Source organism: Plectropomus leopardus, chromosome 6 (genome assembly GCF_026936395.1).
Source record: "Plectropomus leopardus strain MGB_pleo_1.0 chromosome 6, ASM2693639v1, whole genome shotgun sequence".
NCBI classification, from domain to species: Eukaryota; Metazoa; Chordata; class Actinopteri; order Perciformes; family Serranidae; genus Plectropomus; species Plectropomus leopardus.
In genome coordinates this window covers 23,693,741-23,711,489 of record NC_142181.1, presented here as the reverse complement: position 1 = coordinate 23,711,489, position 17,749 = coordinate 23,693,741, and the positions used below count along the sequence as shown (strand labels likewise).

The window sequence follows — 17,749 nt, the reverse complement described above, 5'->3', positions numbered from 1 at the left end:
TTTTTTTTTTGTGTTGATCTCAAACACTGGCTTGCTGCTTGGCAGCTGTCTGATAGGTGTCATGCCATCCACCATCCCCTTCTTCCACTTCCTCATGACAAAGTAAACTCATATACATGTAATCTGATCTGTGTCACTGTAGAAATGATGATATGCTTTGTTTGAAGTATGTTACATATCTTTGGTTTTCAGTAATGTGCCAGACTATGATTTCTTCTAGAGACAGACACAAAGGGGTATAAAAATGGGAGAAAAGATTAATAATGTAAATATTATAAAATCAATCATAGAAAGAGGGAAATATAAGAAAATATATAATATAAAAAATATAAAAAAAACATAAAAGCATATCAACAATAGAAACATATCACAACAAGAACACTTAAAATGTTGACAAAACACTCATACATCAAGACCAATAGCAGCAGGGGGAGGTGAGGATGGGACGGTCCTCACTTATAACAACATTGGCGGAAAAATAACATTAACAATGCTAATAAGTAGGCTGAAGTGTTTTATTTATCAAATTAAAATACCAGTTTCAATTCTGTTGAGTATCAAATGAGTAGAGCTGTTGAATGAGATTTACTGTATTTCTTCATTAAAAGAGCCTCTGCCTGTCGCACTGACACGTTCATTTGTACACAGGACAGCCTTGAGAGTGTACAGAAGAGTGATAACCTTGCACGAGACCATGCACACTCTCACTCACAAAGCCCCCTCCGCATTGGACGACAGCTGAAGGTTGCTGCTTTTCACTCTTATGGATTATCTTTAGTGTCTTTTTCCCTGCACACTGAATGTCTGTGCGAGGTTCATAGAAGTTAAGATGTGTTTAAAAGGGTTTCATTGATTCGTCCTCGCTGGCACACCTCTGGAAACAAAGATGATGTGTGTTTTGTCAAACAGTCATTTGCTTTGTGTTGCAAGTTGCAACATTTAATCAATGCATGTTGAATTGGGCATATTCCTCCTGTTTGTTTAAAAAAACACCTAGATTGATGAACTGTTGTCTCTTGTTGTTTTGAAGCATATACAGCTGTATTTCTTTATTGTAAAGAACTGCTTTGTTTGCTGCTGAGAAACCACTTAAAGCAGCCAGATGAAACTCCAAACTCTTATTCTGAAGTCTCTAATATAACACTTTCATGAACCTGAATGCACAGTAAATTGAAAATATTCTCTGGCTGTAATTTGCTGCAACATATCAATCAAAGCTGCGAATTCTGGGATTTGTAACAACGGCTTAAATGATCTGAAGCAGTAGTTTGTGCAGCATTTTTCCTGTTTATGTAATTTGTTTTGAAACTCTCCAAAACCAGTAGCCGATGTCCTTTCCTTCTTGTTCATCTCTTGTAAATATGAAAGTTATTTCACACCAGAATGCCCCAGATTAATATTTTTCACACAAATCAAGTCACACTTTAAATTCCCATATGTGCTCTGACATCTCTAAGGACCTACTGCCGGCTCTAATGGGCCGTGTTTATGATGTGACTAAAAACATACCTTCGAAAAGATCCCCTAGTAACGCCTGTGACGTTTATTTTTCAGTGTCATAAACGAGGCTGACAGAGTTTCTTTTTCGCTGAAAGGTGCTTTCAACTGCTGCACCACAATCTTCCTGTCATGAATAAAACGTCACCATGAAAATGTGTTGCTGTTGTGCTCAAGGTGCTGCAGACTTTTCACTGATTGCACACTTGTCACAGGAGCAGATTGTTGCTTGTCACTTTGGCCACCTTAGGGTGTTTGCTCTGATATTTTTAAGAAGACTATTTTCTCTGTAAGTTATCAGCATGGTGCTGCATTGATACTGCTGCATGATAGCTGTAGCTGTTGTTACCATTAACCCTCATCAATAATAGTAATAATAATAATAATAATAATAATAATAATAATAAAAAAGTGTTTCTGATGAACTTTTAATTCTCAGCTGGATTATGTCTGCATAGTTCAGGAGCATTCAAATTCTTTTCGACAGTTTTCAAATTCATCTTTCGTCTCATTCGAACATAGGCTTACCAAATAAAACGAATACACAGGAATTTGTCATGGTGACATTCATGCCATTCAAACCAGCTGAAAGCAGCCAGAACTTCACATTATGTGCTGACACACCGAGTACGAGGACAGCTGGATCTCATTATTGTGGGAAGGAGAACATTATAAAACAGAGAGCTGAGACTACAGCTGCTATAAATGCATATAATAAAAGGAGGAAAATGACACATGGTTTATCGTTAAATATATTGCTTATGGCAGATTGATGGTTGTATTGGATTGATCAAGGAACTGCTGAGCTTTGTCTGCACTTCTGTAAGTAAATATAATGTCATTTGTGAACCTTGAAAATGAAGTTAAGATTTTGGGACCATAAAAAAGATTACAGTTTAAATGCATCCGAAGATAAAACTAAAGCAGTTGTCTCAAGAGAGAAACATTTGTTTTATAGGATTATACAGTGATAACATTCCAATACGAATCTACAAATGGTTGTATACTACATTAGTTAGTCAGTTAGTTAAACTTTTATTATTCAGGAAATCTAATTGACACACACACACACACACACACACACACACACACAAACACAGACACACTAATTAAAACAATCACATATATTATTAAGAATGTGATCTTGTAAAAGTTTAAAGTCCCTCAAAGGAATGAGTGTTCCTTATATTTAAGCTGCACTGATAATTTTTTCATGTTAACAATGGATGTGGGATGTGAAAGGGGACACTCCACAGAGGATTACCACTCAGAGCTCTGCAGTTTCCCTCACTCCACTCTCTGGAGAACAGTTTTTCCCACAGAATCAAGTTCTGTAGCCCATTTACCGCTGTAGAAATAAACTGCCCACTAACACCTGATAACATCTGGGTTTTATATTTGATTGTAAAGGTTACGCTCCTGAGACAAAAGACTGCAGGAAATACAGATGTTTAATGGCTAAAGCACTGATCGCCTCCAATCATCAGTAATGGAAATATTACACCCTGGTGGATGCGTGACTTGTCACCCGTTTGCAGTGTGTTGAAATGATGTGCCATCACAAAATACCGTCAGTCTCCATTCAGTGATGTTCAAAATTAGTCGGCACTGAGTTTGAATGAGGCACTGAATATGTAAAAAATACAAAAAGAAGTAACCACTGAAAATTTTCACTGGGCTCCGTACTGCTTTCTTCTTTTTATTAACCTGCTTTCTGGTGTCTCTGTAAAGTTTAACATGACACACTAGAAACAAACAGAAAAGCATACTCATCTAGTGGCTACTGGCCTGTTTTTAGCAGGCTTATTCACTTTTAATAAGACAGCATATGTGTGCTAATTTTGATCAAAAAAATGGCTGATAGTGGGAACAACAAACTTTCTGTTGCTGCTGTCACAAAGGTTAGACCTAGCTCTGGGCCGCTGGTTGTGAGGTTTTTATGGGAACACAGTTGGTTTTTTCTTCATGAGTTGGAGAAACGATAGCCGCAGACGTAGAGCACTGTTTAACCAAAAAATATAGTGTTGTATTTCCATATGAATTAACGTACGTTTAAGTTAAGCACATTAGCTGTGTTCTGTGCTCTGCCGCTCCTTTTCTTCAGAGGGCACAGGTTGCCTCTGTCACTCCAAGAGTTAGATGCTCTAAATGAACGAACAGTATATATTATCCCACAGTGCTCCGAAATAACGGTCACTATTTTCATTCCCACATAATGTGTTTGGCAGAAAGAAAGAGACAGAGGCAGAGAGAGAGGGGCTCACACCTCCAAAAATAGAAAATCAATATGTGGCAGCCAGTGTTGATATTGTGGTAGGCCATCACAAATAAATGAATGTGTAGGAAGGACTCTTTTGGGTTGAATTATGGGGAGTATAAGATTCAATATTTTTGACTCAAAAACAGAAAAAGTTTTTTGATATTTTGCATTTTGACTACTACTGGTACACAAACTTCACAGAAATGCAGCATTGAACTAATCCTTCAGAGGTCCACTCTCTCACAGTATTTGTTTTTGTGGTAAAATCCAGTTACGATAGAAGTGGAAGCATTCAGAGTGATGTAACGTGTTACATGAGCTGGGATTTCAAACTGCCTGTGAATCCTTTGCATGCTTTTAAAAACACGGTTCACCACCGGGACATCACTCGGTTGTGGAGCTGCCTCTTCAAAATCAAAACACACTTTATATGGACAAGCACAGCTGCATGTGTCAATATGTACTTGTGACAGAAACCACACAGATGTGATAGAACATAATCTAAAGGAAAGTACATCATAAAGGATTAGTATTACAGGCCTGGCATGAAATGATTTACACTTGTTCTCTTTATGTAAACAAATTGTGTGTTTTTGCTGTGACTGACTGAGGAGGTTCTGTGGCACATTTTAATGGCTCGATTAGTATTCATCTACATCCTGCATTAGTGTTTTGAGCTGTCCTGGTTTGTGACCCCGGGGTGTTTAGCTGAGAGTGTTCGGATCGCTCTTTAGATGTTGACTTCAGGTTTTTGCCGTGATGGCAACTCCTGGCCCCGCAAGGATCAAATCACTTCATGAAAAGACATAAATCTGCTTATAGCTGAAAAGTGAGGGTTTATCCTGATGCCTCAGATTTAAGTATAATGTAGCAGAAGCATGTGCGACAACATGTGTGTCATTAGGTTACCCCTGACTGCTCCTCTCCGGTAATAATGGAGGATTTTCATGCAGTCTAGATTATGTGCTGAAAATAATGCCTCAGACAGAGCAGCACAATAATCAGTGGCACAGTGACCATTTCATTTTCTTTCTTTTTTTTCCCAGAGTGAGGGACAGACCATCTGTTCCTAAAAGCAGCGGCATTTTGAATTATTCATTTTTCTAACTGTAACACGCTGTTAGAGACATTTGGTCTTCGTCTAGAAGCTTACCTCAGGATTTGAAACAATGTGCCTTTCCCTCACAGTCAAGGGAAGATAGTAATGGATCCCCAGAGAGAAGAATATGGGGGTTATCTATTTCTCTTTACCTCTCTTATTGTTTTAACTCCCATCTTTCCCCCATAAATTCATTGATCTGCTTGTCTTATTCTCAGCTGTCCACCATCATTTCTGCCTCTGCAACAATCCCGATTGACACAGAGATTGGCCATTACCATATCACATGGCTGATTGAATCCTCTGTACAGATGGAGTGTTCTTTGAACATACCCTGCTATATATATGTTCTCCTACGGCTGCTGTGTTTTGCTGTTGGATATAGCGAGAACAAATGGATATCAGATTTAGTGATCTGAAAGGCACGGGTTGTTGCTGAAAACGTGATGTCTTCCCTTGAATTTTAGAGTTGACCTTCAAGGAGAGATTACCCATGACTTTCTGCTTCACTTCACACACATTTATCCAACACACACAATCAGCCTTTGTCCAGCAACCTCTAAAGTAAGATATGTTTGCCAATTTCAGATGGCTTTGCTGCTGCCTGTCCTGTTACAAAACAGATTATATGTTTTCATGAATGGTAGGTGGTCAGCTGGACGGATAACATCTGCCCTTGTCTCCACTTCACAGGGTCCCGGGCACGGTTTGAAGACAGCGCACCTCGGATTGTGGAGGACCCCTCTGATTTGATCGTGTCCAAGGGGGAGCCTGCCACCCTCAACTGCAAGGCAGAGGGCAGACCCTCTCCCAGTATAGAGTGGTACAAGGATGGCGAGCGTGTAGAGACGGACAAAGATGACCCCCGATCTCACCGCATGCTCCTGCCCAGCGGCTCCCTCTTCTTTCTACGCATCGTACACGGACGCCGGAGCAAACCAGACGAGGGTGTCTACACCTGTGTGGCCCGCAACTACCTGGGAGAGGCCATTAGTCGCAATGCTTCACTGGACGTTGCAAGTAAGGCTCTACATTATTGATCATAGTCCTGAAAGTGTGTGTGTGCACGTTTTTGTGTTGTGTGTGTGTGTGTGTGTGTGTGTGTGTGTGTGTGTGTGTGTGTGTGTATTGCATACAGATGCTTCGCAGTTGTGTCCCAGATCTCCTTGCAGCCGTCTGGCAGCTTTATGGAGATCCACTGGAGAGTTGGACGTGCTTAAGAATAATGATATGAAACAACCAGAATGTAGGAAGCAGTCTCTTAAATGATGGTGGTGTGGGTGGAGATAAATTTAGTATTAACTAATTGTCTGTGGATTTGTTCCTAATTTTAGGCTACGGTGACAATAATGTATTTTGTCTTCAGCCCTTAGGTGTGTTGTTCCAGCTTGAGAGGAGTCAGGCCAGTGAATATAAACATGTTTTGGGCATTTTAGCTTCTTAGTGCTATATTGTAGGCATTTCAGCTTGTTAACTACTAATTTAGCAAATCAGACATACATGTAAGTATTTGACGATTTAGGTAATATGCACGGGATAACAATATTATGACATGTTTAGTATAGTCATTTAGATTTTGGCTAACTTTAACAATTTAATCATTGTTTAGACAATGTCCATTCTGGCACACTGCTCCTAGTTAGCACATATACTGATGAAAAATAGAGCACCAGAATTTGCATATATCCACATTATTGGTAAGGCAGCAGTCAAGAGATGTTGTTGTCGTGTATTGTTTGACAAATGTGGGAATTAAAGAATGTGGGAAGAAGAAAGTTCACATTAACAGGATCAAACAAACCCAGGACTTTCCCCCCGGAGACAGATTTTCATGTTCTGTTTGAAACCAAGTGAACTTACAGTTATTTTAAAGTAATTTGTCACTATGCCTCTTTTCGAAACCTAACCTTTGTAACCATGGTAGTTGATGCCCAAATCAGTATTTGAATACTTTGATTTTTGTTTTGTTTTTTTCACCACTAAAATGGTGGAGGAAATTGAAAGGAGGTTGCAAGTGTCAGACATGAAAGAGGCCAGTTCTCTCAGCACAGTCATCAATCCCCCCTTCAAGCATTAAGTTGGCAGTCCAACTAGGAAAAGGAACAGGTTAGACGATTTGCAGATGTTATCTGCAGCGGCTACCTGTAGTGAAGCACTTGCTTTGCATGTAGTGATGAAGCCCGACAGCATTCTGAATTTTGAATAACTCACCAGTTGGTCCTCTCTTGCAACTGTTAGCTGGCCAGTTCAAGGTATCCAGATGTAAACATTAGATCATTTACTGAAACATTGCATGCAGTAGTCCACCTGCAACATTCTCTTCCCTCTATCCATCACTCTTTCTCTCACATTGCACAACGGCACTAAGTCCCACTAAAGTCAGCTAGGGTGCGGGTGGGTGATTAGCATACATGAATATGATTGATTACTATTACACCCCCCACCCCAGGTCCCTATATTAATAGGTTATTATCACTGAACCTTCAAAGCCCCCTAAAAGCGTATTTAGGACAGCTCTAGTAACTTTACTTTTCTAAACCTAGTCTGTTACTTTACGTTACATTTCTCACTCAGGAATGCACAGGTATGGATGCCGATCCTGACCGTAGGAAAGAAGTGTTTCTGCTACCAGAAGCAATCATTCAGTTACTCTTAAAACAGTATTTGAATGAATATGTGGGATATAGATTTAAAATATGAGAAAAATTCTTGTAATAGACTGCTACTGGATCACTTGACAGTTTGAATTGAGTTGTAGAAATCAGTATCAGGGGACAATAAGTTGAGTCTGTACATCCCTAATTTAATTCAGCATCTTTGTTGCAAAAATTTTGGAAACTCAGACTCTGCCATGATCAACATCAATCAGTAAAGAAGCACAAGCCTCCTACAATTCTCAAAACACTTCAGTTTAACAGGAAAAACATTACCTCAAACGCTTGTCTTTGTGTCATCTGTTATACTATGCAGCTCACTACAACAGCTGCAGGGGACTACTTTTTGTGTTTACTGTCAGTTGGACTCGATGACAAGTGTTTGAGATGATTTCTCTTAAACTGAAGTGTTTTGAAAGCTGTAGGAAGCCACTTGTGCTTCTTGTCCTGATCACTTATCATGACTAATGGACGAAAGTATGAGGATACTGCCTAGTTTGACAAATGTCCAAAATTACACTTAAACTGCTCCTACCTGCCTGGCCTCCTTATTTACATCACAGTAACATTTCTTATATGCTATTGGTCAATTCTACATTACCTAGTGAGAAAGTCTTAGTGCATTAAAAATCAGAAAATTAGAGCTGCAACTAAGAGTTATTTTTATCATTAATTTATGTCTTAACCTTTTTATGCCCCCGCGCCAGCAATACAATATGTTTTCGGGTTCTCTGTCAGTCCATCCATCTGTCGCATTTTTGTGAACGTGATATTTCAGGAAAGCCTTGGGTGAATTTCTTCTAATTTCGCACAAATGTCTGCTTTAACTCAACTGATTAGATATTGGTGGTCATAAATCAAGGTCACTGTGACCTCATCTGTTTTGTTCTTGATAATATGATAGCTCAGGAATACCTTGAGGTAATTTCTTTATCTTTGGCACAAACGTCCAGTTCAACAATGAACTGATTTGAATTTTTTTAGTCGCAGGTCACTGTGATATTGTGCCATGTCATTGTTATCAAAGCAATACCTCAAGGACCAGCTGAGGAAGTTTTCTCAAATTAGGCAGTAAATGCCCATTTGGACTCAAGGATGAACTGATTAGAATTTGATGCACGTTGCTCATGGTCTTCACAAAACATGTTTTAGGCCATAACTAGGGATGTAACAATGCATCACGAGGCAGTTAAAAATCGACACTAATGTGAAAATTGGTGAAATGATAAATGAACCACAATACTTTTTTTGAACAGAAGAGGGCGTAATCTGTTTTTCACTTTGCTTGCTCGACCTGCCACATTACTACGTGTTCAACGTCCTACGTGTTCAACGTCCTACATCATGTCCAAGACTAGAGACAACTTGCCAACGTAAATAAGACGAAGCAAAGACTCTGTGACAGGCGATATTGAGAAAATATGCACCCTCAAGTTACAAATCGGGATTGTGGCGGCATTAGAGCTCTGTTAGGTCAGAAAGAAAAATAAAGGTGAGAAGATAACAGAAAGGACAAAAACAGTTTGCAAATATTGCAAGAGGGTGTTGAACTACACAAGAATCGGCATCATACTAATGAGCTCCTGTCAGCCCCGACTACGCACGTTACTCCTTAACGACAGCTACACAGCCAAACCACACTGACAAGCACATTTACAACCCTGTTTGCCCAAATGAGTGCAAGACCTTAAGAGAATTTCACACAGATGTCCTATAGTATGAAATGGTGAAGTGATGAGATAATTCATCGAAAGGGTCAAAGGTCAGCTTCACTGTGACATCATAATGGTCTGAAAAAACACTATTCTGGCCATTATTTTACACGATAAGTCAGGAACAGAAGGTCCACCTTAAAACTGTGCTGATTGTATAGATATTCTAAGCTATTGGGTTGAAAATATGTGAAGCATCAACATTTTCACAGTCATGGATGTAAACTATAAGAGCAACTTGACTGGTTCATGTAGGCAAACAGCCTTCAGGCAGTATTTCTGGTTGTCTATAGAATTTCAAAAATTTTCATCATAATTTCCCAGACTCCAAGTGCATGTCTTTAAATGTCTTATTAAGTCTGCTTAATTGTCTAAAATTCAAAGATATTCGTTTATCGTCAAATTACAGCAGCAAATACTCACATTTAAAAACTGGAACCGGTGAAATTGTGGCATTTTTTAATGGATCATGTCTCCAGAAAACAAACCGTCACTGGTCAGTGATATTGTGAAATGTAACACAGTTGTAGTTGCTGACCTGTAGAGACCTCCTATACCGCAACCAGATTATCACCACATCACCTGTGAGTCCTCTCTGTGTGCACAGACAAGATCACGTGTGTGAGCATGCATGTATAGCTATGTTTCTCTTTGTATGTTGTCTGCTGCCACTGAGTACAACAGGGGAGTGGGTGCCTTCTCCTGTCTTGTTGAAAGTGCACTGAAGTAAAAAGCTCCCACTAGGAGCTGTGTCTATTATTTTCCTTCCTCGGTCGGGGACCCGTGCCATTGTCTTCCCTTTCTCCTAATTGTGCCAGTGTGCCTCGGCCTTGGGCTGAACTGCAGCTTCTCTTTGGCATGAGCAAATTGATTAGTCAGTGGGTGGATTAGGGGAAGGAGCATAACAGATTAGCAAGGTCGAACTGTCCTCGTTAAAAAACACAAAACAGCAATTTGAGCGTGGTCTTATCTTCCACCATATTGAGGCTACTGTGTGTGTAAGTGTTCATGGCTGGCTGAACTCATCTGTAGCTCGCATCCAAAAATAGGGACTCAGATATACTGTATATTAGGGAACCATGAGCAGCTGCAACTAATGCAAATATCTATGCCTGGAGAAGATATGATGCGTATGCTGTCGTTTTGCCTCTTGTAAATCGTTGATAATGAAATTTAGCATTGTGTGCATTTGTAGATTACAGTACAGTCATATTGGTAAAGGGATGATTTACCTGCAGGCACTGAGTGACTAACAGTATTAATAAGTGCCTGTTTTTGCTCCTAATCTCGCTGCCTCGGGCTAGAGAGGGCATATGCTAAGACAGCATGGTGGTGGTCTCAGACTCCCCCCTCCCCTCTGCGTGAGGTTGTGCTGACTGTGGGGTAAATAGTGACCCAATTAGCTCTGGCAGGGAGGTGGGGGGAGTACGCAGTGTTAATAAGAGGCCAGTTTTTAAACTGGTGGTCTTGCAGAAATGTGTGTGTGTGTTGGTGTCTGTGTGTTAGGCAGCAGTCTGAGGGACAACAGGTGGGAGGAGGAAGAGCTTAAAACTCCCACTGAGCAGTAATTAATACCAATGCATCTGTTCGACTGTTAGTATGAGCTGGAGTGAGCAGGAGTGCTGACACTAACCTGGAATTAACCACATTAATTACACATTAATTGCTGGTGATTTATGCATAATGCATTTTTCTGCATGACAAAGACTTTTTGTCTGCAGTGCACTTACAGATTTGCACTTCACTCATTCTTGCCACATTAGCCCTGGGACCACAACTTTTCTCTGGACTGGCATCTGCAAGACTTAGCTGGATGTGCTTCCATGGAGTTACATGTCTTTGCAAAACTATGCAGAAAAGGGATTAATGTGTAACTGTGGATAGCAGAGAAGCCAGTGCACCCTACCTATCTCCCAGATGCCAACACCGTGTAGTCAGGACCATGTTAAGCAAGCTGATCAGGTTTTCAAACACTGTATTTTTTGTATTGTATTATTTTTTTCTATCCTTGTTTGTACGTACACTTAGGATGTTCTAGAAAAATTAATTCCTCCTTAAGACGAGAATTGGAAATTAGTGCCGGCTACTAGCCAAATGCTGGTGTAATATAAAAGTGGCCTCTACATTCGCTCACTCGCCAGCCGAAAAAAACAAAGTTAATCCATTGAGTGGCTGGTAGTTTCTGGAATTCACAAGCCACAGTGGCAGGTGGACAAATAAGTTTGTTTTCAACCATGCTTAAGACACTTAATAATGCTGCCTTTCTTGTCATCCTTTGCTTCTTTTATGTTAATAGATCCAAATTCTTTCACAGATACAGTGGTTTGTTTACACTGTCACAGTGGTGAAATGATTGCCTGGTTTATTAAGTCAGTGCTCCTCCAAAATACAACCACATAGGTCATTTGTGCCAACAACAGTTACAACCACAGACTGTATAAAAATAATGGACCGTGATGTTACTCATTAGTTTATGGACTGCCATTTTGAAGTCTTGAGTTTGACAGTTCGGCCATTGACATTTCAAATTTTTTGAGCGAGAAATGACCACATTTGAACGAGTGGGTGGAGCTGTGGCGGAGCGAAGGACTCATACACAGCTTGTCATTAAAGCGCCCCCGCCCTTAAATGTTGAACTTAAACAGTTGACTTAAATAAAAGTTCCCTCTGTGCAGCTGTCATAAATGGGGAAATCAGCTATAAAGATCAAAATCATTTTTGTACCACGCTGTAAACATTTTGTTTCTGCTGTAAAGTCAGCCATTTTAACATGAGGGTCTATGAGCATCGACTGGCTCTTTGAGCCAGCCTCAAGGGGCAATTTGAGGATGAGATGTTTTTTTTCGCTTTAGCATTGGCTTCAGATTTTCAGCCTCGGAGACTGCCACTGGATTATGACACATATCTATGTTTGGTGCCGACCTCTAGTGGCTGTAGTAATTATGTGAGGGTCAAAGAGGAAGTCAGGCAACGTAGCATTAAGAGCGTCAAAGTCTGCTTGTGTTGGAGGAAGAAAGTGGAGGTTGAATGGTCAAAATACACAGAACCTCAATCCAGGAGACTGGTGTTTGTGTCAAGTGTGAAACCAAGAGAAAATGCTGAATTCTTTTAATGGCATAACATGTAGTATGTCTGGTGATGTAGTGATAAAATTAAGAAAATTGGGTGAAAAATCCAGCAGCCTGGGAAAAAGAACAAAAGAAGCAGCTGCAAGATGAGCAATATAAGATAACAATTAAAGAATGCAAACCAAAAATATAATGGCCAGGTGCATGCAGCTAAGAGATAAGATACAATGTCATAATAACTTTTTGGCATGAGGACATGACCAGCTGCATCTTCATTGTGTAAGAAAAACAGGAGAGGTGAAAAGGTGAACAAGACACACACATACACTTTTAGTAGCTGAATATGATTTTCACATAAGTAAATTGATCCTGACACACACACATACACACACACACACACACACACACACACACACACACACACAAACACACACACAAACACCCTTTCACCCTTTCAATAGCTGAATATGATTTTCACGTAAATTGAATCTCGATCCTGTGTTTATCTACTGTGTGGTCTATTATGCTTTACTTTGAAATAAGGTAAACATTTAACCAGTATGAATAACAAGTTTGTAACCTGTGTGTGATATCATAATCAAACTAAGTTACATTATTTTTGAAAATACAGAATTTAAGTTCTTGGAAATAATGTATCACAGAGAGATGGGGCTGGGGTGTGAAAAAGTACCTAGAATCCCAGCGAAAGCTGACACTATTAGAATCAGAGCCAAAAGATGAGAGCATAAGAAGGAGGAGACTCCTGGGTCGCCAGAAAAGGGCGGAGAGACCCCAGAATCTCCAGTATATAAGTAAACATTTGGGAAATGTTATTTTAGTGTAATCCTGGGATTGGCTCGGGTTTGTTGTTGTGTTGTCAAAGACCGTTTACTGAGCAACTGACTTTGCTCATTTCCAGTGCTCCTTGGCAGAAGCTACAACATCCACCATCATTTTTGAAGAAAGCTTGCAAGAATAGCTAAATTAGATCTAAGTTTGAGTTAATTTTAGAGAGGTCTTCAGAGGTGTTTTGCCACAACAGTTACCAACCAGAGATCTGTAACTGTAATCTTTTTTTAAAGGTTACTTTTTTTGGGGGTTTGTCTTTAGGATATATTTTATGATATATAAGGATTTATTAGGAGCTTAAGCGTGAAAGGGGGAGATAAAGAGGGATAACATGCAGCAAAGGGCTGAGGCTGGAATAAAAACTCGCAGCCACTCTGGCGAAAAAAAAAAGAACAACTAACAAAAGTAGTTGGTGCAACACGGTTTCACATCCTTAGCATGTGTTTAAAACTGTTGATGTTACTGGTTTTATACGAGCAATTCTGTCATCCACTGGTAGGTGCACTAATTATTTGCTCACAAATGGTCGTTTTAGAGGGTAGGAACAAAAGACCCTTGTGGTTGTATGGGTTTGATCAGTGGTTCTCAAACGGGAGCCAATGAAACCCAGGGGTTTCTGAAGGAGTTCCAGGGGGTCCCTAGAGAATGAGGGTAAGTTTGTTTTCACTATTTAATTACCCACAGAAGTGAGCCCACTGTGAATAAGGTTCATAAAATTGATTCTGATCATATGTTTGACTGCCTCCACAATTATTTCCTCAACTGTAACTGACAGCTAAAGAATTCTGGGCTTAGTCTCATCCCAACGACCAAAATCTTTTCAGATGGAGACAAATCTTATCAAATAGGGTGCCGTGACCTGATGATCATCAATTTAGGGGTCCTTGACATGAAAAAGATTCAGAACCAGTGGGCTGGATGACTTGTGTGGATTTCTTGTTATGTTTTGTGTACTTTATGGTTTACTAAACGTGACACCACCTATTAATTGGAGCATTAAACCTCCAATCTCAAAGTATGAACGTCATCAACACCCATGTGTGTTTGCTCACGCAGCCAGGACAAGCGTAGGTCCAGCTTCAGCTGTGTGCTACAGGTGTCTTCCTTTTTCCTGGAGTTTTTTGAAGGATTTGGGAACACAAACTGTCACACCTGAATTCCATTAATGGGATCATGTAGATTCTGTTGCCGCTGACAGTGAAGCCATGAGTAATCTAAAAAGGCCATTGGCTTATCTGCATAAAAACAAATACTAGCTGGCACAAATTCTCACATTTGAGCAGCTGATATTTGGCATTTTTTCTTGATCAGCTCTCCAAAAAATAAATTATCACCTATGTGGAGGTAGCCAAGTTGACCGTTTACATCTAAAAAACAGCTACAGTGTCCTGAAATTAGCATAACTTGATCTTTTCTAATCTCATTTTAAATACTATTTCTTTAAAATTATTTTAACTTTATTGTTTTAATCGCTTTAAAGTGGTTAAATTATTTTATTGCTCTTCAAGTTGTACACTTTTACTTTAATTTTTGTGTGATTTATTTTTCTTGACGTTATTGTAAATGAGAACTTGCTCTCAATGATTCATCAAGACTAAAAAAAAGACTGAATGAATTCCGGATCAGCCGTAAATTGTGAACTTGTGACATTTTAGCATTTTTGTCCATTTTCGTTTGTCCGATCATCCCCTGTAGTTGGCAGAGGTATGATCACATTAGCCAATTTAAGGTTTGACAGGTTTTCTTCCCACATCATTTATTCCCCCAAAAAATCCGGAAAATGGAAAGACACCTGTAACACACCACTAACTCGGACAGGCTCAGGTGCAATAATGTGGATGTTTTAGGATTTGTATCTCAATAAATAGAAGAAAATATAGCTGGGAACAAACACTGACTTCAGCATTTGAGTCAATCCAAAAAGGATTCATGAACTGGGAGATTTCTTTGTTCTGTACAGTCAGTCCCTATTTGCCTCACAGTTTGCAGATGAGGTGATGTTTTTATGCTCAAATGCATTTTGCGCACCCTGTGGTCCACAAGTTATGTTTTTTGTATAGCCACTGTTGCTCCCTTCTAGAATACCTCTTAGCAAAGAGCTCACAGAAATGCTGTGAGCATTCAAATTATTCTATCTTTTTTACCCCCTTTACTGTAAGCTGAGGGTGACTGGCTGACTTGCTGGCTTTTGAAAAAAACCAAGAATAATGAGAGAGTGGGGGTGGACTGAAATCCATTCCTCCATTCTCTAAAACAGCGTTTTTTGGTTTTAAAATAAAACAAGAAGGGGAGTAAAACTGGTAGTGCATATTTCAAAATCATGAATGTGAGTGTGTGTCTGTCTCAGTGAGGAGCTGGTCACATGGTATGGCAGGATTAGCATAAAGTAGGACAAATAAAAAATAAAACTTGCTTAAAAGGCTTTAGAGCCAGATGTTCCTCTTACTCCTGATGAGGGATTATGAAGGAATCAAAGTTCTAGTTGCAGCTTGATTCTTGGCTTCTTCTGCTCTGCATTAGATTTTTACTGGAGATATATATCAGATACATATCATCCCTGATGAACACAGTTTATATTTGCAGTTCAAAATTTATCTGTATGTGGATGCAAGAAAATTTGACTCTGAAGCCTTTGTCCTACTGGACATAAAACCCACTAACATCCACTAATATCTGGCTTTTGTATTTAATGGGAAAGGTTACATTTTGCATTCACCCCCAGAACAAATGAATCCACAGTAGACAGATATTTATCAGCTCCAGCTCCGATTGGCTTTGATTGTCAGCGATGGAAATACAACAACAGGGAGGATGTGCTAGTTTTTAAGACATACAGTTGCAGCCACATTCTGTTTGAAACCAACACCAACACTAACTTTGAATTTTCTTCAGGGTGTCAACTTCTAGACTAATTTTCAAAGGGGTTGGTCGTAGTATGATAGTATTTGGGTCATGCAGCTGGTTGGCTGGTCATGTACTTACTTCAGCCGTTGCTCTACCTACTTGAATTTTTCACTTTTTGCCAATGCAATGCGTAACATGCCACCACAAAATGCCATCTGACTCCATCCAAGCAGTGCTCCATATACTGTTCCAAATTAGTCTGCACTGAGTTTGAAAGAGAGACTGAATAAGTAAGAGAAAAATCAAAGTTAACCACTGTTTCATTTTTAGTGGTCTCATAAAACCTATTGGTTTATGGACTACTGTTTTGAAAGCCCGCACGTGAATGGCGAAATTCACTCTAGAGACCAAAATGTTTTTTACCAGGCTCTAGATATGTTTATTTCTGCTGTAAAGTTGGGCGTTTTCTGGCGTTTAAAAAATATACACACAATTTACACACTAACTTTGGTAGAAGAAGGGTATGAGACAAATCACCTCTGTTAAGTTTTACATGAGCACTATGAAGCCTCACTATCGATGCAAAATGTGTTGTTTGTGTGCAATGTTTGTATTTGAAACATCACTGCGTTTTTGGAAAGACAAATTTTTCATAAAGGCTATTTGCCCTGGAGTCTCTTCTCATCCTCCATCAACACAATCAGACAATGGATGGATTAAAGCAATCTCTCTTCTCTGTAGGCAAAGCCTCCATTAGCTGTGACAGGGCAGTATCATGGCAATGGGATTAGACCACCTCCCTAACGGGTTTACTGCTCTCCCAAATAAAAGAACAATAGGAGCCAGGCAGCAGGTCGACTCATGCTCCCAACAGTGTGCACTTCCGCTAAACCTCTCGGTCAGTCCTTCTACCTGTCAGCCGTGAAAACACGGAGCCTGGTCGCCATTCACACATCTGCCTGGCCCACGCTGTCTAAGCTGCCTGCTTCCCATACTCACTGTCACCTTGTGTTTCGTACAAAAGCCTTTTTTTCCTTCCTGTCTGTCACCCTCACGCATCATCTCCCTTTCTTGCTGAGTATGTAAATGGTCTTTGAACTGTTGAGTAATTAGCACCACGACTGCTGAATTTGAGCCCCAATCAATTAACAGAAATACAACAATATAATTTAATCAGCCCTGTGCATGCAATACAAAGTGCAAATGCCATCCATACAATTTTCTTGTGATTAATTCCTCCTCCTCCCTCTGTTCATTTTTCCAAAAACACTAACAGATGGCCTTTCTGCAGTCCTAGTGCTCCTCTCTGCTAAACACTACGTTATAGAGATAAATGTCACTTAAAAATCAAGTGATGAATATTCTCGGGGAGATTAAATCTCCTAATCTGTATATCCCTGAAATATTAAAGTTATGAAAATGAATGGACACTCTCGGAATAGTGCCCACAGAAATAATGACGAAACTGCTGAAAGTCATTTAGCCCTGCTTCGCCATTATTTAAGCTAACAGGAAGTGCCTTGGGGAAAATGAGGATTTGTCTCAGCGGATGCAGGGTCAGACCTCAGCTGCCCTGCAGCAACCACGCTACCCGTCTGAGCCCAGCGCGGATGGACGGAAGAGAGAGCGCAGACCTTGATTTAGGAGATTATTTGGCAGACTTTATCGTATAATGTCTGAGAAGTTAAGTTTGGGACAGTAGCCCTTCAGGAAGGGGGGTCGGGGGCATTCGTCTTTGTGTTTCAGAGGAGATTGGACAATCCTGT

The 17,749-nt window shown here is 39.9% G+C and overlaps 1 protein-coding gene across 2 annotated transcripts in view; it reads left to right on the top strand.

The window, feature by feature from the left end:
* The window catches only part of LOC121943012 (roundabout homolog 2), a 70,653-nt gene that overhangs the window by 6,436 nt on the left and 46,468 nt on the right, over nt 1–17,749 (top strand). For both annotated transcript variants that reach the window (XM_042486367.2, XM_042486366.2), the window contains exon 2: nt 5,550–5,876. In XM_042486367.2, the coding sequence (XP_042342301.2) occupies nt 5,550–5,876 (327 nt within the window). The remainder of the gene's footprint in view (nt 1–5,549; nt 5,877–17,749) is intronic.